The sequence below is a fragment of the Salmo trutta genome, chromosome 33, assembly GCF_901001165.1.
Source record: "Salmo trutta chromosome 33, fSalTru1.1, whole genome shotgun sequence".
Lineage (NCBI taxonomy): Eukaryota > Metazoa > Chordata > Actinopteri > Salmoniformes > Salmonidae > Salmo > Salmo trutta.
Genome location: NC_042989.1, coordinates 10126609 through 10148757, shown reverse-complemented (window position 1 = coordinate 10148757; position 22149 = coordinate 10126609). Strand labels below are relative to the sequence as shown.

Here is a 22149-nt window from a genome sequence, read left to right as displayed (position 1 = left end):
CCATTTGCACCTTGACAATGACTCACTGCAATAACACACCAAATGTCACCCTATTCCCGTCATAGTGCGAAAGTTGTGCACTATAGGGAATAGGGTGCCATTTCGTACGCAAACCATATTAGGCCTATGAAATCAGTTTTTTGGGGTTCCTTTGTGTGTGTTTTTCAATAATACACTTTGTTTTTCAGGGAGGTGATAATAGGGGAGAACCAGCTTCCCAAGGATCTAGGAGGAAACAGGGATTCACCACTAAAGGGACAAAGCCATGATTGTGCAACACTACCCTATCTAACCAATGGGAGTGGAATGGTAGCTGTGCTGGTGGAAACCTTTCCTGAAAGTGACAAAGCAATGACAGGGGGAATATAATGGCCAAGAACAAGGAGGCACGCCCCCTAACATATGCTGTCAGTGTTGTCGGCCTCTCAGGGACAGAGAAGGAGAAGGGCAACTGTGGCGTGGGCAAGTCCTGCCTATGCAACAGATATGTGCGCTCCAACGCGGACAGCTACTACACTGAGCACACTTCTGTGTTGAGCACAATTGACTTTGGAGGTCGCGTGGTGAACAATGATCACTTCCTCTACTGGGGTGAAGTGCCACACCGAAGCGATGATGGGCTCGAGTGTAAAATTCAAATCATTGAACAAACAGAGTTCATTGATGATCAGACTTTCTTGCCCCATCGCAGCACAAATCTGCAGCCCTATACTAAAAGGGCTGCAGCCTCCAAGATACAGTCTGCTGAAAAGCTGATGTACATTTGCACCGACCAGCTTGGCCTGGAGCAGGATTTTGATCAGAAGCAGATGGCCGATGGGAAACTGAATGTTGACGGTTTTATATTGTGTATAGACGTGAGCAAAGGCTGCAATAGGAAATTTGAGGATCAGATGAAATTTGTCAACAGCCTTTATTCTCAAATGGTCAAATCGAAAAAGCCCATCGTCATTGCTGCAACGAAATGTGATGAGTGCGTGGAGCAGTATCTAAGGGATCTTCAGGCATTCGCTGCAAGCAAAAAGAACCTTCTTGTGGTAGAAACGTCGGCTCGATCTAGCATCAATGTAGACCTGTGTTTTAATGCGTTAACCCAGCAGATGGACAAAACACGAGGCAAACCCAAAACCATTCCTTATTTGGAGGCCTACAAAGTTCAGAGACAGTTAGTAGCCACAGTATCCGACAAGTTTGAAAAGCGGATTGTACAAACCGTCAGAGATTATCACACAAGTTGGAAAACGGTGAGTAACACGTTGAAAAACCACCCTGACTATGAGGAATACATCAACCTGGAAGGCACCCGAAAAGCTAGAAACACCCTCAACAAGCACATAGAACAGCTGAAGCAGGAACATATCAGGAAAAGAAGGGAAGAATACTTCTTGAGCCTGCCAAAAATTCTCAATAACTTGCTCAACAACTTGGAAGAACTTGAGAACCTGAGCTGGTCGGAGGCTCAAAGCATCTTGAAGAGCAGGGCTGAGTTTCAATTCTGGTTTGTGGTGCTGGAGCACATCCCGTGGGATGAGACGGACCAAATTGACAAAGTCAATGACAGAAGAGTGCCCTTTGATCTCCTCAAAACGTTGGAAGGGGAAAAGATTTATCAGAACCATGTCCAGCATCTGTTCTCAGAGAAAAGACGGTTAGAAATGAAGGATAGATTCAAGAAGACTTTGGATCGAGTCCATTTCATCAGCCCTGGACAACCCTGGGAAGAGGTCATGTGTTTTGTCATGGAGGACGAGGCCTACAAGTATATCAGTGAATCTGATCGCAGGGATGTTTACAGCCAGCATCAGCAGGAAATAGTTGAAAGGGCCAAAGAGGAATTTCAGGAAATGCTTTTTGAACATGCCGAGCTGTTTTATGACCTTGATTTAAACGCCACCCCAAGCTGTGACAAAATGAGCGAGATCCACACTGTGCTCAACGAGGAGCCCAGATACAGAGCCCTGCAGAAACTGGCCCCGGACAGGGAGTCGCTTCTCCTCAAGCACATCGGGTTCGTCTACCACCCCACAAAGGAGACGTGTCTGAGTGGACAGAGCTGCGTTGACATGAATGTCGAGCAGGTACTGGCTAACAGGCTAGTTCAGCTGGACCACAGTCGCTCTAATCTCTACTATAACAGTGCCAACATTGATAAAGTCAATCTGTGTCTCTTGGGAAGGGAGGGTCTCGCACAAGAACTCGCAAATGAAATCCGAGCTCAGTCCACTGATGATGAGTACACCCTGGATGGGAAAATCTATGAACTGGAGCTTCTGCCTGTTGATGTCAACTCAACGTTGCTCTTTAGCCATACATGGGCGTCGACCTTCAAACCTCACGGAATCTTCTGTGTCTTCAGCTCCATAGAGTCGCTAAATTGTATTGGCGACTGCATAGGGCGAATCAGGGCAGAGATTGCACAGAACAGGAGGGAGAGATACGCTCAGCCATTGCCATTCATTCTAATCCTAGCAAACCAGAGAGACAGTGTTTGCAAAAATATGCCTATCTTGAGGCATCAGGGCCAACAGCTTGCAAATAAGCTACAGTGCACCTTTGTAGACATACCCTCTGATACTTTTCCACGGAAGTTTAATGAGTTACAAATTAAACAGGCTCTCAGAGGAGTATTAGAAGGACTAAAGCACAACTTTGATGTGATGAGCCCTCTGCCTTCCATCAAAGACATGTCAGAGACTGACTTGAGGATCGTGATGTGTGCCGTGTGTGGGGATCCATTCAGCGTGGACCTCATCCTTTCACCTTTCCTGGATTCACATTCCTGCAGCGCAGGGCAACCTGGCCAAAGTAACACTCTGATCCTCAACAAAATCATTGGCGACAGTCGCAGAAGAATACAGGTCACAGTCCTCTCCTACCACTCCTCCATCGGAATCAGGAAGGACGAGCTTGTCCACGGATACATCCTGGTCTACTCGGCTAAACGCAAGTCCTCCATGGCGATGCTCAGAGCTTTCCTGGCAGAGGTCCAAGACGTCATCCCTGTTCAAATGGTGGCCATCACAGACAGTCAAGCCGACTTCTTTGAGAACGACGAAATCAAAGAGCTCATGACTGAAGGGGAGCACATCGCTACGGAGATAACCGCCAAATTCACAGCTCTATACTCTCTGTCTCAGTACCATCGGCAGACGGAAGTCTTCACACCGTTCTTCAACGAGGTGCTAGAGAAGAAGAGCAGTATCGAGAGCGCCTTCATGTACGACAGCTCTCGAGATTGCATGGGTGCGAGCGAAGATGTCTTCCCCCAGTCTCCCCACAGTCATTCCCCTGCTTACAATTACTACCCTGACTCAGAGGATGACACCGAGGCTCCTCCACCTTACAGCCCCATCGGGGATGACGTGCAGCTTCTTCCAACGCCTAGCGAACGTGCTAAGTACAGGATCGATCTGGAGGGAAACGAGTACCCTGTCCATAGCACACCTCTCAGTGACCACGAGCGCAACCACAGAGTGCCTCCCCCGGTTAGGCCCAAGCCTATACTACCCAAGTCCAACGTCAAGAAGCTGGACCCCAATCTCCTGAAGACCATCGAGGCTGGGATGAGGAGCAACAGACGACAACGCGGCCCCATGGCCCACGGTGAAGACGTTGAGGCGTCCGACAATTACGCAGACCCCATAGACACTCTCCTGAAATCAAAAGGCTTCAGCGACGACATCTACGCTGTCCCGGAGGACACCCAGAGCAGGATTGTCAAAATGCGCAACTCGTTTGGGGGGCTTCACGTCTTGCACGGGGATGAGGAGAACGGCTTCGACCGCAAGGCACAGGCCAGCAGGAGGCCCTCCAAGTATAAGCACCGCTCAAAAATCCTCTTCAGCAAAACCAAGATGTACCACAGACGTGTCCACTCCGACGTCAGCGACGATGAGTCTGGGCCGGCCATGCAGAAGAAGAAGAAGGGCAGGGCCCATCGGGGCAGTGAGGAGGACCCCCTGCTCTCCCCTGCTGACCCCTGGAAGGGAGGGATAGACAACCCTGCCATCACCTCCGATCCAGAGCAGGATGACATGAAGAAGAAAAAGAAGAAAACGCCAAAGACAAAGGAACCTAAAAAGGTAAGTGTTCTGATTTTTCATGTTCTGTGTAATTGTTTCTTATATAATTGTTTTAATGTTGTTTTAGATAGGCCTAATACTGTAAAGAGAAATCAAAGCTATTGTACATGTTATATGTAATTGTACATTGTCTAACAGCTGGTTATACAGTCCAGTGATCTCAAGCACTACACATGATTACAATGAAAGAGATTCAGAATCGTCTGCACTCATGCAGTGAAGCAAGTCGATGTTTTATCTATCACACTGAGAGCAAACGTGACTTGCAATTTCTGTTCAATATTGCAACATCACATATTCCTGGCCAAACATGCACTCCCATTCCTCAGCAGTTAAGACAAGCTACAACACAAGCAGTGACAACATAATCACGGTTAAATATGACCGCCATATTGCGGATAGCCCCTTCTGTTGTCATAGTTGAGGAGTGAGAGGAGATTTATGCAGTTGAAGAATATCTGGGCATCCCACTGTATTGTAATCTGGTCTGGATACAGTTGGCCAGATGTTAAAGGCATTTGGAGGCAGGCAGGGTTCCCAGGGCTTGGAGGAAGTGCACTGAGGCATGAATCAGTGGACAGTGTTTATGTCCAAAATGGCACCCTATTCCCAATTTAGTGCACTACTTTTGACTAGAGCCCTATGGACTCTGGCCAAAAATAGTGCAATATATAGGGAATAGGGTGACATTTGGGACATAAGGGAGAGATTGGCCTGTTAGACTATATTCTCCCTAACTTTATATTTTCACAGAAATACAGTAGGTAAACCAACACAGAAATACAGTAGGTAAACCAACACAATTACATTTCAAAGAGCTTGCTTCATTCTTCATTTTGTAAATGATTTGGTCTGCATATAATAGGGCAATCTATCATACGAAAATGTTTTGGCTAAAAGCCAAACTTCATATATTACAATCATGAATCGGTGACAGTACAGTAGCATTACTGCCATGAAGAATACTCTCATTGTTTGAACATTTTGCTTCCTTTGATAATCAGGCAACAGAACATTAAACAAAGAACAAAATATTATTTCTTGCAAGATGTTTTACACTTGTGGGGGATGACAACTCTTGAAGAATTGAAATTCAAAGGATTTACTTTTTTCTCTGTCTTGAAAACGATGCTGTAATGTTTTCTTTCACTTTGTGTTTTTGTGTTATTCACAGCCAAAATCCAAGCCCCCAAAGCCTTTGTACCCACCCACACGGAGGAACTGGGACAGCAACTACTTTGGTGTTCCCCTGCAGAACCTGGTCACCCCGGACCGGCCAATCCCCTTGTTCATTGAGAAGTGTGTGGACTACATTGAACGTACTGGTAGGTTACGTTTTATCAGTTCTCCCTCATCTCTGATTTGGGTTGTTGTTGCTATTTGAGTGTGTGAGCATGACGCTGTAGTAGTGTGTGTGGGCGTGCCTTCCATTTCTCTCTTGATCATAGGCAACCCTAAGTACTGTATGTTTTGCTATTTGGTTGGAATTCACTTGAGCTTTTTGTGGCCGCTGCTAACAAAATGTGGGATTTATTCCTGCTGCCTTTTCACTACTAGCTGACAGTTCTTGGGAGTTCAGTTCAATGATAATATGATAAGTCCTCTGCCCTAACAGACTGGCATGACCTTTATGACGGACCGTCATTGGAGTTTTGGTTACTGTTCAATGTTTCTCCTATATTTATTTAGCAGCGGCACACCGCCACTGTTAAATCAGTCGCCACTGAAAAAAAATAGACACAAAAAAAAAAAATATATACATATCGAGAGAGAGATTTTTTTATTCTGCCGAGACGTGCTTTTAAGATCAGTGACAAGTTACAACATCCGAACCTCCGAGAAACCTCCAAGGTAACTAGCTAGCTAATCAAATCAAATTGTATTGGTCCCATACACATATTTAGCAGATGTTATTGAGTGGTGTAGCTAGCTTGTAATCCTGGAAGTGTAGCCAACCCTATTAATAGATGTATAAATGTATGCCCCAGGAAGACCAAAGCCATCAACCCACCGCTGCTTCAAAAAATCCTAGGGGAAAGACTGCCGTTATTGCATTACAAACCACTGAATTCCAGGAAGAAGAGAGGATGAATTTATTAGATCTATGGTGTGGTTCCTTGTAAGGGTCCCCTCTTGTTTGTATCGACTTAACCTTGCTTAAGATCTTCTGAAGCGCTTACTTAGCTCACTTGATCCTTTTAATTGTTGGATCTCATAAAATGTTGGGGTTTAGTCTAGTGATTCATTAATTTGGCCCATGGGTTTTAAGCAAGCTTATTCACTGAGATGCCCAGCTACATTTGTTCATAATCCTTTAGTAGTCAAACGTAGCATTGTAGCAATATCGTTTCCCTTTGCAATGAAACAAAGGTCTTGACCCGCCCTCATTTCTGCAAAGTGTATCAGTCACCAGCTGCAAGCAATGACTGGGGAAAGAAGACTCTGCTAACTGCTTACACACTCAATCGCGGTTTTCGTTAAACTTGTCCTTTTTCCTCAGTAATAAATTGCGTTTCAAGGGGGGTAGAAGAGGGGAGGGCGAGCGACTGGGCATGGTGAATGATTAAATGGAATTTAATGTTGATGCATTTGGAAATCTCATTGGCCATTATTGTCTAAGCACTTAGCCTAATGCGAGAGAGGGCAATATTTTGAAGGCAGCAGCAGAAATCTCCCTCTAGGGTATTGGTTATGATATCTGATTTGTAAATCTGCAGTTCACAGTAGTGTCTGGAACTGGAAACGATATCCTCTCTGAGCTTAGTGAACCCGCCATGCAGCATTTGTTTTTTTCCTAGCTATAAGAAAGTGGTTTTCCATTAGTTTTGGGGGGTTGAATGTAATCTCAGAGCACATATGTTAACCCAAACTGGGTAAAAAAGCTGATTATTTTTGTTTGCTTTGAAGTAAGTGGAATAGATTAGAAGTCTGAACTAATTCTAGTAGTAGTCATTAGAAACTGCCTGCTATTGCTTTCAGGGGCATCGTGCCCCACTACTTCTTTTTACCATGCTTTGTAGCTGACCACCATATTCAATGGAAACATTGACTGGTAGGCCTACTAATCAATACCCAGTGAGTGAGTATCTTAGTAGTCGGTCTCAAACAAACCAACATGGTGGTACATTTCACACGGGTTCGAGTAGCCTAGTTTGTGGCCAAAAGAGTTTGGCTTCTGTTGGTTTCTTATGACAATTGTGATGAGACTCAGACAGGGCTTGAATTTAGCTCTGGGGACCTTGGTTTCCACTGGACTGGAAGTCCTGTGCTAAGAAAATAGTTATAATAGGTGGCAGACTAACATCGGATCACTGAACATAACATACAACAGCACAGTGCTGCAGAGTGCAGGAAGAGAGTGGCTGGTTTCATCAAGAGCCTGAAGAATGCTGAAACAAAATGAGCAATCACATTCAATTAACAGACACCCATGGCAGCCCATTTTCTCTCGCCATCTCTCCTCTCTCTCTCACCCTTTCTCTCCCCTGTTGCTATGGGCCCTCTCATCTCTCCACATCACAAAATGGAGGAAAGAAAATGAAAGAATTAATGACATGCTGCATAAAGAAGCATGTTCAGACTGGCATGCTGACTAGTAGCTAATCTTGGGTTATATATACAGTACCAGTCAAAAGTTTTTACATTGTAGAACTATTGTGAAGACATCAAAACTATGAAATAACACATATGGAATCATTGTGTAACCAAAAAAGTGTTAAACAAATCAAATTGCCTTGATGACAGATTTGCACACTCTTGGATTCTCCTCAACCAGCTTCATGAGGTAGTCACCTGGAATGCATTTCAATTAACAGGTGTGCCCTGTTAATTTGTGAAATTTCTTTCCTTACAGCGTTTGAGCCAATCAGTTGTGTTGTGACAAGGTAGGGTTGGTATACAGAAGATAGCCCTATTTCGTAAAAGACCAAGTCCATATTATGGCAAGAACAGCTCAAATAAGCAAAGAGAAACGACAGTCCTTTACTTTAAGAGATGAAGGTCAGTCAATCTGGAAAATGTCAAGAACTTTGAACGTTTCTTCAAGTACAGTCGCAAACACCATCAAGCGCTAAACCATCAAACTGACTCTCATAAGGACCGCCACAGGAAAGGAAGACCCAGAGTTACCTCTGCTGCAGAGGATAAGTTCATTAGAGTTACCAGCCTCAGGAATTGCAGCCCAAATAAATGCTTCACAGAGTTCAAGTAACAGACACATCTCAACATCAACTGTTCAGAGGAGACTGTGTGAATCAGGCCTTCATGGTCAAATTGCTGCAAAGAAACCACTACTAAAGGACACCAATCAGAAGAAGAGACTTGCCTGGGCCAAGAAACACAAGCAGTGGACATTAGACTGGTGGAAATTGGAGTCCAAATTTGAGATTTTTGGTTCCAACCGCCGTGTCTTTGTGAGACGCAGAGTAGGTGAACGGATGATCTCTGCACGTGTGGTTCCCACCGTGAAGCGTGCAGGAGGAGGTGTGGTGGTGCTTTGCTGGTGACACTGTCTGTGATTTGTTTAGAATTCAAGGCACACTTAACCAGTATGGCTACCACAGCATTCTGCAGCGATACGCCATCACATCTGGTTTGCGCTTAGTCCCACTATCATTTGTTTTTCAACAGGACAATGACCTCCTGGCTGTGTAAGAGCTATTTTACCAAGAAGGAGAGTGATGGAGTGCTGCATTAGATGACCTGGCCTCCACAATCACCTGACCTAAATCCAATTGAGATGGTTTGGGATGAGTTGGACAACAGAGTGAAGGAAAAGCAGCCAATAAGTGCTCAGCATATGTGGGAACCTCTTCAATACTGTTGGAAAAGCATCGCAGGTGAAGCTGGTTGAGAGAATGCCAAGAGTGTGCAAAGCTGTCATCAAGGCAAAGAGTGGGAAATGGTAAAAATAAAGAAAAACCCTTGAATGAGTAGGTGTGTCCAAACTTTTGACTGGTGCTAGTACTGGTACGAGAGAGAGATTTGTTTCCCCAGGGATTCACAATAGTAAGGAAGGAGTAGCCTGCTCCCTTGATGCACTTTTTCCATTAGTGGTAATGGAGGCCTGTGATGTTCACAAACAGCCATGGGCAGATAAAGCCGTCTCCCTGGATCACAGAGAAAGTCAACAGTCAAGTTAACCCACACCAGATGGATGAGGGGGGTCACAATAAGGGACGACTGAGTGACATTTGTGTACATAAAATGTAGGCTATACAGTAAGTAAAGGAGATGAATGCATTGGTATTCTATGAGCAAACCAGTATTTACTCCTAGCTACACTGAACAAAATATAAAAGCAACATTCAACAATTTCAAAGATTTTACTGAGTTACAATTCATATAAGGAAACAAGTCAATTTAAATAAATTAATTAGGCTCTAATCTATGGATTTCACATGATTGGGAATACAGATATGCATCTGTTGGTCACAGATACTTTAAAAACAAGGATCAGAAAACCAGTCAGTATCTGGTGCGACCACCATTTGCCTCATGCAGCGCGACACATCTCCTTCGCATAGTTGATCAGGCTGTTGATTGTGGCCTGTGGAATGTTTTCCCACTCCATTTCAATGGCTGTGCGAAGTTGCTGGATATTGGCGGGAACTGGAACAAGCTGTTGTACACGTCGATCCAGAGTATCACAAACATGCTCAATGGCATGACATGACATATATCTGGAAGAACTGGGACATTTTCAGCCTCCAGAAATTGTGGACAGATCCTTGCGACGTGGGGCAATGCATTATCATCCTGAAACATGAGGTGATGCTGGCGGTTGAATGGCACAACAATTATCCTCAGAATCTCGTCACGGTATCTCTGTGCATTCAAATTGCTATAAATAAAATGCAATTGTGTTTGTTGTCCATAGTTTATGCCTGCCTATACCATAACCCCACCGCCACCATGGGCCACTCTGTTCACAACGTTGACATCAGGAAACTGCTCGCCCACACGACACCATACATGCTTTCTGCCATCTGTCCTATACAGTTGATTTGTCCGTGACTCGCACACTTCTCCAATGTGTCAGTGGCCATCAGAGGTGAGCATTTGCATACTGAAGTCGGTTACGACGCCGAACTGCAGTCATCGTAACCGGTTTCTGACAGTTTGTGCAGAAATTCTTTGGTTGTGCAAACCCACAGTTTCATCAGCTGTTCAGGTGGCTGATCTCAGACGATCCCGCAGGTGAAGAAGCCGGATGTGGAGGACCAGGGCTGGCATGGTTACACGTGGTCTGCGGTTGTAATTCCGGTGGACGTACTGCTAAATTCTCTAAAACGACGTTGGAGACGGCTTATTGTAGCGAAATTAACATGACATTCTCTGGCAACAGCTCTGTTGGACATTCTTGCAGTCAGCATGCCAATTACATGCTCCCTCAAAACTTGAGACATCTGTGGCATTGTGTTGTGACAAAACTGCAAATTTTTGTAGCCTTTTAATATCCCCAGAACAAGGTGCACCTGTGTAATCTGTTTAATCAGATTCTTGATATGCCACACCTGTCAGGTGGATGGATTATCTTGGCAAAGGTGAAATTTGTGCACAAAATTTGAGATGAATAAGATTGTTGTGTGTATGGAACATTTCTGGGATGTTTTATTTCAGCTCATAAAACATGGGACCAACACTTTACATGTTGCGTTTATATTTTTGTTCAGTATACATTTGTTAGACACACAAGTAACTGAGACCAAAATTATCTTTTGCAATACTGACCTGGTTAACACTTCTGTATCAGCCTGCATGTTAAGTCCTCAACCCTCAGTATGTGTCCTGATTAGTAGGTTTTCCAATCGGACCACCGCTGCTGTACTTACAGATACCAGGCAAGAGGGGGAGCAGAGAGAGGACTCAGACCAACTCAATGGGGATGCAGTTACAATAACCATGAGCTTTTTCAGCATTCAAAGTGACTTTATGCTGAGTGGAAAAGCATCAGTCAGTTCTTTCACAGCAGTGTGTGTGTGTGCGTGTTTAGCCCCTGGATCTGAAGATTGGGAGGGTGGGGGTGGCGACTGAGCCGCGGCGTCCTGTTTATCATTCTCCTCAGTCTCAGGGATTACTCTGCTCCTCAATGGGCCAATGATTGTCAGGCGCCAGCCATGCTAGTTTCTGAGTTACTCGCGCTAGCCCTCAATGTCAAACATGACGAGGAAACGGATCTCGCTCTCGAGAATACTCACTGTACTACAGTCAATATTGAATAGGAAAAAGTAAAAGATTTGTTGACGTATTCTAACTTTGATTAGGCCTCTTCTATTCTTTTCTAGGTTTGTTTGTATGTGTATATTACCTTTTGTTTTGTTGAAGTCTTTTTCTGAGTGTCGGAAGTTGAGAGGGAGGGATAAGGTGTTACTGCGACAGTAACAGTAGCAGCCATAATTAATCATCTTTCCCTTGTTCTTTTGAAGTGTCATCTCTGGTGAGCTGTGATACTGCATTGAAGTGTTGCCATCTCTTTCTCTCTCTGTCTCCGTCTGTGTGTGTGTGTGTGTGTATATTGCCCTGAGGTCAGTCACAGCCTGTTCAGGTGATTTGTTAATGTCCAGGCAGGAGCTTTTAGCCAGGGCCTCAGTGAGCCAGGCCCAGGGGGAGAGCTCAGAGCTGGGTGGAGGGAGGTGCAGTAGTAGGGCCATGATCAGATGTACAGTATTAGTCAAGCCTCCTTTCAATCCAGCTCCAGCAGTAGCTTCGGGGTGGATGGGTGTCATTGCAGGCCCTGTGCTGTGTACTACTGGGGCATGGCTTTGCCTTGTGGGGTTGGGCATGACATGGCAGGCCCTGTGCTCCAGCTAGCAGCCTCTGGGGCATGGCTCTGCCCTGTGATGTGCCTCTAACTACCACCTGCCTGGCTCTCTCCCCTCCAGTCAGATGAACTATGACTCAACACCCCCCCCCCCCCCCCCCCCCCCACCATGACAATGGGGATCTGTGTCCCTCCAGACTGACTGAATGATTCGTCACACAAACAACAATCAGTTATGCATGGGACTTTGGGACACGCTCTTCTCTTTCTACAGCAATACTGGAACTGAGGGTCTGACCTCTGCTGGGCTGCTGTTGTGTTCTACTCTTCCTGCTACACTCCCCTGACCGTTGTGACTCAAGCACCTTGCTGGAGGCCAGCTGCAACTGGGGAATTTTGTGATGATGTGGCAGACTGCTTTTTCAAGGTCCTCACGGACGGGGCGAACGCTTAGCGGTCCATGTTGAACAAGACAAAGTCCTGTTATTCCCTTTGGCAGCTTGCTCTGCTCCGCTCTCTCCCCTCAGTCTGGGGCCAGAGGATGTCACAGAGGGAGCTTGAGTGAGTTGGATATGACAGAGCTGTCGACTCGGCACACATCAGGTCCTGTTCTTCTCTAGCTGTGGCTGCAAGCAGGCTGGGCTGGGTGGTGTTAAGCACTCTTCTTCATCCTACGCCTCTTGCTCTTTCTTCCTCCTCTTCTTCCTTTTCCACCTCTTCCTCCTCCACCTCCTCTAGCCTGGTGCTGGCCCTAGGAGGCCCCAGTGTTTTTGGGTCTGTGTATAACAGCAGGCCTGGGTCTTGTTCAGTAGAACACAGTGTTTGCAACGCAAAACGAAAATCTGTATTCTTATTGGAAAAGCTTATGTAGTGCCGTCCTGTTTCACTCTGATTCTAAATATTTTCTCACTACGCAACATGACCCTGTTCTGTTCTAAGCTGCCTGCCAGTGCCACCGACCCTCCCTAGTGAGTCCCACCACAGGCACCAGGGGTGGCCCTCCCCTTCCTCTTCTGCTGGCAGTCATGTCACATCAGCCTCACCATGGAAGAACAACACAACACAGCCTGAACAGAGCACACTCTGCCAACAGGCCCTGAACACTGTACTGGTTCCATCAACCAGCCCTACCCACCCCATAGCAAGGAGCTCAGAGTTCCTCTTTTCTGTTTATCAACACTTAACTGTTGGTATGGTAACCAGGGTCAAATTACCCTGAGTAATGCACTACTGACACACACCATAGGACATTTCTTCTTGTTTATGTAACAGTTTTCATGGCTCTAGGCTGGCAGTTGATCGGCGCTGGCATAGTGGCTTGGCATGTAGTCCTCCCCACATCACATCGTCGTTAGTATGACAGTGTTAACCAGCGTAGCTACTACACCTTAGGTATTAATACTTCTCAGGGCTGCTGGAGTGAAGTGTTTGAATGAGCGGATCATTGTGTTAAGCCTCTCTAACACTCTTAGCGTGATTAGCCTGTGTGTGTGTGTGTGTGTGTGTGTGTGCATATACTTGGTACTTTTCAGAAACATTTTCTAGGCTGCCAGCAAAAACGAAAAGTATTGAAAAAGTTTAAGGAATTAAAAGAATGTAGCTAGCTAGCTGTTGATTGGAAAGTTATTCCAATGTGTCATCACCATCAATATCTTTGGCTGATGTCATCAAAGCCTGAAAAAGTCAATTTCTAAGAGTAGAATATCAGCACGGCCTTATCATATACACTGTGTTCCTATTAGTTAAACTTTAAACTTAATTCTGATTACAAGCCTGTTTTTGTTGCTGGCATAATCCATCACATTTATCTCATTATATTCAGGCCAGGATTTTTAATGGGCCTCGCAGCTGTTAATCTTTTACAATAAGGCAACTAATGTAGCTTTGCTCTGCTGCTGCTGTCCCTGGTGAGAGAAGAGAACACGACCGAGAGGAAACAAAAGCGAAATGGGCAGGGGGGTGTAAGGAAAGTGGAACAGTGATGTACATCTTTCTCATTTACTGTCACATGCACAGATATATAAACTATAAACTCAGCAAAAAAAGAAACGTCCTCTCACTGTCAACTGCGTTTATTTTCAGCAAACTTAACATGTGTAAATATTTGTATGAACATAACAAGATTCAACAACTGAGACATAAACTGAATAAGTTCCACAGACATGTGACTAACAGAAATGGAATAATGTGTCCCTGAACAAGGGGGGGGGGGGGGTCAAAATCAAAAGTAACAGTCAGTATGTATCTGGTGTGGCCACCAGCTACATTAATTACTGCAGTGCATCTCCTCCTCATGGAGACCCTCTCAAGCTTTGTCAGGTTGGATGGGGAGCGTCGCTGCACAGCTATTTTCATGTCTCTCCAGAGATGTTTGATCAGGTTCATGTCCGGGCTCTGGCTGGGCAACTCAAGGAGATTCAGAAACTTGTCCCGAAGCCACCCCTGCGTTGTCTTGGCTGAGTGCTTAGGGTTGTTGTCCTGTTGGAAGGTGAACCTTTGCCCCAATCTAAGGTCCTGAGTGCTCTGGAACAGGTTTTCATCAAGGATCTCTCTGTACTTTGCTCCGTTCATCTTTCCCTCGATCCTGACTAGTCTCCCAGTCCCTGCCGCTGAAAAACATCCCCACAGCATGATGCTGCCACCATTATGCTTCACCGTAGGGATGGTGCCAGGTTTCCTCCAAATGTGACGCTTTGCATTCAGGCCAAAGAGTTGAATCTTGGTTTCATCAGACCAGAGAATCTTGTTTGTCATGGTCTGAGAGACCTTTAGGGGCTTTTGGCAAACTCCAAGCAGGCTGTTGTGGGCCTTTTACTAAGGAGTGGTTTCCATCTGGTCACTACCATAAAGCCTGATTGGTGGCGTGCTGCAGAGATGGTTGTCCTTCTGGAAGGTTCTCCCATCTCCACAGAGGAACTCTGGAGCTCTGTCAGAGTGACCATCAGGTTCTTGGTCACCTCCCTGACCAAGTCCCTTCTACCCCGATTGCTTAGTTTGGCCGGGCAACCAGCTCTAGGAAGAGTCTTGGTGGTTCCAAACTTTTTCCACTTAAGAATGATGGAGGCCACTGTGTTCTCGGGGACCTTCAATGTTAGTATCTCGACACAATTCTGTCTCGGAGCTCTATGGACAATTTCTTCGACCTCATGGCTTGGTTTTTGTTCTGACATGCACTGTCAACTGTGGGACCTTATATATATATATATATATATATATATATATACTGCTCAAAAAAATAAAGGGAACACTTAAACAATACAATGTAACTCCAAGTCAATCACACTTCTGTGAAATCAAACTGTCCACTTAGGAAGCAACACTGATTGACAATAAATTTCACATGCTGTTGTGCAAATGGAATAGACAACAGGTGGAAATTATAGGCAATTAGCAAGACACCCCCCAATAAAGGAGTGGTTCTGCAGGTGGTGACCACAGACCACTTCTCAGTTCCTATGCTTCCTGGCTGATGTTTTGGTCACTTTTGAATGCGGGCGGTGCTTTCACTCTAGTGGTAGCATGTGCTTACAGCCCAACACCGTGCAGGACGTTTGGCATTTGCCAGAGAACACCAAGATTGGCAAATTCGCCACTGGCGCCCTGTGCTCTCCACAGATGAACGCAGGTTCACACTGAGCACATGTGACAGACGTGACAGAGTCTACAGACACCGTGGAGAACGTTCTGCTGCCTGCAACATCCTCCAGCATGACCGGTTTGGCGGTGGGTCAGTCATGGTGTGGGGTGGCATTTCTTTGGGGGGCCGCACAGCCCTCCATGTGCTCGCCAGAGGTAGCCTGACTGCCATTAGGTATCGAGATGAGATCTTCAGACCCCTTGTGAGACCATATGCTGGTGCGGTTGGCCCTGGGTTCCTCCTAATGCAAGACAATGCTAGACCTCATGTGGCTGGAGTGTGTCAGCAGTTCCTGCAAGAGGAAGGCATTGATGCTATGGACTGGCCCGCCCGTTCCCCAGACCTGAATCCAATTGAGCACATCTGGGATATCATGTCTTGCTCCATCCACCAACGCCACGTTGCACCATAGACTGTCCAGGAGTTGGCGGATGCTTTAGTCCAGGTCTGGGAGGAGATCCCTCAGGAGACCATCCGCCACCTCATCAGGAGCATGCCCAGGCATTGTAGGGAGGTCATACAGGCATGTGGAGGCCACACACACTACTGAGCCTCATTTTGACTTGTTTTAAGGACATTACATCAAAGTTGGATCAGCCTGTAGTGTGGTTTTCCACTTTAATTTTGAGTGTGACTCCAAATCCAGACCTCCATGGGTTGATAAATTGGATTTCCATTGATTATTTTTGTGTGATTTTGTTGTCAGCACATTCAACTATGTCAAGAAAAAAATATTTAATAAGATTATTTCATTCATTCAGATCTAGGATGTGTTATTTTAGTGTTCCCTTTAGCAGTGTATATATAGCAGGTCGAGAGCTTCAAGTTCCTTGGTGTCCACATCACCAACAAACTAACATGGTCCAAGCACACCAAGACAGTTGTGAAGAGGGCACGACAAAACCTATTCCCTCTCAGGAGACTGAAAAGATTTGGCATGGGTCCTCGGATCCTCAAAAGGTTCAACAGCTGCACCATTGAGAGCATCGTAATGGGTTGCATCACTGCCTGGTATGGCAACTGCTTGGCCTCCAATACAAAAGATACAAAATATAGATACAAAAGTATCTATATCCACAGTAAAACAAGTCCTATATCGACATAACCTGAAAGGCCGCTCAGCAAGGAAGAAGCCAATAATCCATAACCGCCATAAAAAAGCCAGACTACAGTTTGCAACTGCACATGGGGACAAATATCGTACTTTTTGGAGAAATGTCTTCTGGTCTGATGAAACAAAAATAGAACTGGCCATAATGACCATCGTTATGTTTGGAGGAAAAAGGGGGAGGCTTGCAAATCGAAGAACGTTATCCCAACCGTGAAGCACGGGGGTGGCAGCATCATGTTGTGGGGGTGCTTTGCTGCAGGAGGGACTGGTGCACTTCACAAAATAGATGGCATCATGAGGCAGGAAAATTATGTGGATATATTGAAGCAACATCTCAACACATCAGTCAGGAAGTTAATGCTTGGTCAGTAATGGGTCTTCCAAATGGACAATGACCCCAAGCATACTTCCAAAGTTGTGTCAAAATGGCTTAAGGACAACAAAGTCAAGGTATTGGAGTGGCCATCACAAAGCCCTGACCTCAATCCTATAGAACATTTGTGGACAGAACTGAAAAAACGTGTACAAGCAAGGAGGCCTACAAACCTGACTCAGTTACACCAGCTCTGTCAGGAGGAATGGGCCAAAATTCACCCGACTTATTGTGGGAAGTTTGTGGAAGGCTAACCGAAACATTTGACCCAAGTTAAACAATTTAAAGGCAATGCTACCAAATACTAATTGAGTGTATGTAAACTTCTGACCTACTGGGAATGTGATGAAAGAAATAAAAGCTGACATAAATCATTCTCTATTATTATTCTGACATTTCACATTCTTAAAATAAAGTGGTGATCCTAACTGACCTAAGTCAGGGAATTTTTACTAGAATTAAATGTCAGGAATTGTGAAAAACTGAGTTTAAATGTATTTGGCTAAGGTGTATGTAAACTTCTTTTTTCATCCTATCTGTATCGACACATACTCCAACTACACACTTAATGAATGTTCTCTCCGCAAGGTGTTCTTGTGACCCTAGGTAACATGATCAGCTTGTCAAACTTGTCATTTTGGATTACAATGCCTATGTCTCTGTTCCTTCCTCTCATATCCAGTCACCCTGGCTGCAATCCAGTCAGCACTGGAAGAGGAGGATCGAGAGAGGAGGGAGATAGAGCGAAGGAGTTCATGTTAATGATTGCCTTCTCTGCTGCCCTCTAGTCAGTGCAGTAGCAGCGTGAGGCCCCAGTTGCCGTGCCTCCTCTCATCCCTCCATCCCTCATTCTGCTAAGTCTTCTCAAGTACCAGGGGAGCTGCTTTCTTACTGTCTGCTCTGCTGTAGGTGTACACATTCTTGATGGCACCTTATGTCCACAGACAGACCGATACTCAGACAGACGACGCTCTACTCCGCTCTGCCAACTGGGCTTGATGTCTATGAGCTCATCCTTTACTCTTTTACTCCTGGCTCAAATGCCTCTGCATGAAGGTAGTGCACTATATAGGGAATAGGGTGCCATTTGTGATGAACCCTGGATCAGTGTGCTCACTCAGCCCCAGAGAAGAGAGGAGCAGTTATGTGTCTTGTCTAGAGTATCTACCTAAGCTTGTCATCAAAGTTAACATTATAATTTTTTAAACCCTGGCCTGCTGGGTTAAAGTTCATAGAAGGAAATCAGTCACTTGGAAGCCAGGCTCAGCCAATCAGAATTAGTTTTCCCCCACAAAAGGGCTTTATTACAGACAATAAAAAAAAAAAAAAAATAATAATTCTAGAGTGGCCTTTCATTGTCCCCAACACAAGGTGCATCTTTGTATTAATCAGCTTGTTGATATGCCACACCTGTCAGGTGGATGGATTATTTTGGCAAGGAAGAAATGCTAACTAACAGGGTTGTAAACAAATATGCGCACAACATTTTAGAGGAAATGAGCTTTTTGTGCATATGAAACATTTCTGGAATCTTTTATTTCAGCTCATGGTACACTTTTCATATTTTTATATTTTTGTTCAGTATAGTTAGCGATGGTATCCTACTGTATTATGTATTTCTCCCAAATGCCTACCTATTCCCTTTTCTTTATTACGTTTATGTATTTTTTTACCCCTTTTTCTCCCCAATTTCGTGATATCCAATTGTTAGTTATGGTCTTGTCCCATCGCTGCAACTCCCGTACGGACTCAGGAGAGATGGAGGTCGACGCAATTCGTCTCCTGAAACACGACCCTGCCAAGCCACAATGCTTCTTGACACACTGCTCACTTAACCCGGAAGCCAGCCGCACCAATGTGTCGGAGGAAACACCGTACAGCTGGCGACCGGAGTCAGCGTGCATGCGCCCGGCCTGTAACAAGGAGTCGCTAGAGCGCGATGGGACAAGGACATCCCGGCCGGCCAAACCCTCTCCTAACCTGGACGACTCTGGACCAATTGTGCGCCGCCTCATAGGTCTCCCGGTCGTGGCCAGGTTAAAGCAGCCTGGGATCGAACCCGGGTCTGTAGTGACGCCTCTAGCGATGCAGTGCCTTAGACCGCTGCGCCACTCGGGAGACCCTTCTAGTGCACTACTTTTGACCTCGGCCCATAGGGTGGGCTATTTGGGATACAGCCTAGTTCACCCGTCCCATCTCCTTTCCTCTCCCGCATTGCATGGGGCTGGTGATTTATGGGCACAGAGGGCTGCAAGGAAGGACAATTATTAATACACTAGGCTGGAAATGTATGAGTCGGCTAGGATGCTCTGGTCTCTTAACACAATGTAGTTAGTTAGTTACTGTTACCACTGCATCCCAAATGACACCCTATTCCCTACATAGTGCACTACTCTGTGCTGTTGTCAAAAGCCGTGCACTATGTAAGGAATAGGGTGCCATTTAGGAAGTAAGCAAGCCTCCCTCCACTGAGCCTCAGCCTCCCTCCACTGAGGATGGAATAGGGCCCTAGACTCCAGTCCAGACAGAGTAGGTACTAGTTACAAACGACCAGAACATTTCATCACCACAACAGTCAAGTTCATTTTGGCGATATTTGCTTCCTTCTTAAATTTCTCTGACTGAATTAGTTGGGTCCTTGTCATGATCAATGGGTTTAATAAAACACTTTATTTTGTTATTTTTGTGGAATATGGATGGGAATCTGTGGCCTACTGTAGATACTGATGTAGGATAGCATTAGGTCAGGAGGATTGTGAAGATGGGAAATGATGGGAAGCTCTCAACTCTCTCAGCTCTGCCACCTGACTGGTTTTACACAGCATATTTCTCATGCCATTGTTGCCTAGAAGAGTTTGGCTTCTGTTTGGTTTCAATTGACAATTTTGATGCCAGAGGTCCTCGATGTTATTTAGCCTGGAAATTCAACTATGGGAAATACTGCCTACAACAGGGTTCCCCAACTGGCATCAGCTCCAAGTGATTTTAATTTTGCAAATCTGTTCAAAAAGTATTCCCATGCATAATATGTATGATTGTATACAAATGTAAGCAAGGTTTGAATTAAAATGTTTTAGTCAAACATATATGGTAGGGCTTCTTGCGGTCAATTTGCAGTCTACAAATTATTTGTAATTATGTTTTGGCCACCTGACCATCCGCTCAAAAAAACAAATTGTCCCGTGGCTGAATCTAGTTGATGATCCCTGGCCTGCAGGTTACCATGTCTAAGCCTAAACTCTATCTTCAACAACAGTGTTAACTGTTAAATCTGATAACTAGCTAACTGCTGACCTTTCTGTACTATCATCATGGGACAACCAGAGGCCAGGTGGAAGAGGTTTATATTCAGTTATTGGATTTTATTGTTGCCATGGTAATAAAACGATCCTGGCAGCTGTCCAGCAGTTAAACTAAACACTGTAGTGAATCGTTCCACAGTTTCTACGGCGATATGACTACTGAGGAACTAACTGTCACACCCATCCAAAAGGATATCAGAAGATTTATCTACCGCTGGAGGTTCAATTTAATCAGATTTTGAAATGCAAAAATTCCAGCGCTGCCATCAGTCTCCTCAGGTATTTCCTGAAGTTGTAGTTGTAGGGTGAGTCTATGTTCTGTAATAGCCTGGTCCCAGATCTATTTCTGCTGTCTTGCACCTGCAAACTCCATAGGAGTTGGCATTGACAAGACCGCACAAACAGATCTGGGTCCAGGCTAGCTCCGACTTCCAGACCCAGACAGAGTGAGTGTAGTAGTAGTGTTGGTGGAGATGGTGGTGCTGAGTTAGAGTATTTAGGGAGGAGGACAATAGAGCATCCGGCTTGTAGAACACATCTAAATTTGGATCACTTCCCCGTAGCACTTCCCTCCCTCACTCATTTGAGTTCATTTTGTTCTTATTGTCTTTGGCTGCAACCTTCCTCCTAGTCATTCGACTAAATAAAGCAGGAAGGGTCACATCCAGTCAAAAGCCTCGACCCGTCGGCATACACACACACACTAACACGCAATAACTAAAGCTGCATCCTGGTACAGATGAACTGGTGTCTGAATTACAACCATGAGGCGTGTGCATATATCAGCTAGACAGGACTGTTCGCTTGCCAGTCCCACAGTTTGAGGTCCGTTTCTCCTTAAAACCAGGGTCACACTCTTCTGTGAGTGTTGTTTCAACGATGGCATGGCAACAGTCAGAAAAGCCATGATGTGGGGTGGAACTAACAGGTGCTGTGACCATAGAAATAGAACGACTAGAACAATTAGGCTACATTCTATTTCTATGGCTGAGACCTGTGTCTATGTACAGTGCCTTCTCAAAAGTATTCACTCCCCTTTTACTTTTTCCACATTTTGTTGTGTTACAAAGTGGGATAAAAATCGATTGTCATTTTTTTGTCAACGATATACTTAAAATACTCTGTCAAAGTGGAAGAAAAAATTTGAACGTTTGTAAAAATGTAAAACTCATATCTTGATTAGATAAGTATCCACCCCTGAGTCAATACATGTTAGAATCAGCTTTGGCAGCAATTAGTGTCTTTCTGGGTAAGTCTTTAAGAGCTTTGCACAGCTGGATAGTACAATATTTGCACATTATTTTCAAAATTCTTCAAGCTCTGTCAAGTTGGTTGTTGATCATTGCTAGACAGACATTTTCAAGTCTTGCCATATATTTTCAAGCAGATTTAAGTCAAAACTGTAGCTTAGTCCTCAGGAACATGCAATGTCGTCTTGGTAAGCAACTCCATTGTATATTTGACCTTGTGTTTTAGGTTATTGTTCTGCTGAAAGGTGAATTTGTCTCCCAGTGTCTATTGGAAAGCAGACTGAACCAGGTTTTCCTCTAGGATTTTGCCTGGACTTAGCTCGATTCCGTTTATTTTTATCATACAAAACTCCCTAGTCCTTGTCGATGACAAGCATGCCCATAACATGATGCAGCCACCACCATGCTTGAAAATATGAAGTGGTACTCAGGGATGTGTTGTTGGATTTGCCCCAAACATAACGCTTTCTATTCAGGAATAAAGTACATTTCTTTGTCACATTTTTTTGCTGTTTTACTTTAGTGCCTTATTGAAAACAGGTTGCATGTTTTAGAATATTTGTATATCATGTTAAACACTATTATTGCACACAGAGTGAATCCATGCAGCTTATTATGTGATTTGTTAAGCT

General features: G+C 44.9%; 1 protein-coding gene across 1 annotated transcript in view; it reads left to right on the top strand.

The window, feature by feature from the left end:
• The window catches only part of LOC115172362 (rho GTPase-activating protein 5), a 38448-nt gene that overhangs the window by 1719 nt on the left and 14580 nt on the right, over positions 1-22149 (top strand). Inside the window, exons 2-3 of the mRNA XM_029729741.1 lie at positions 189-4082; positions 5257-5407. Of these exons, the coding sequence (XP_029585601.1) occupies positions 369-4082; positions 5257-5407 (3865 nt within the window). The 5' untranslated portion in view covers positions 189-368. The remainder of the gene's footprint in view (positions 1-188; positions 4083-5256; positions 5408-22149) is intronic.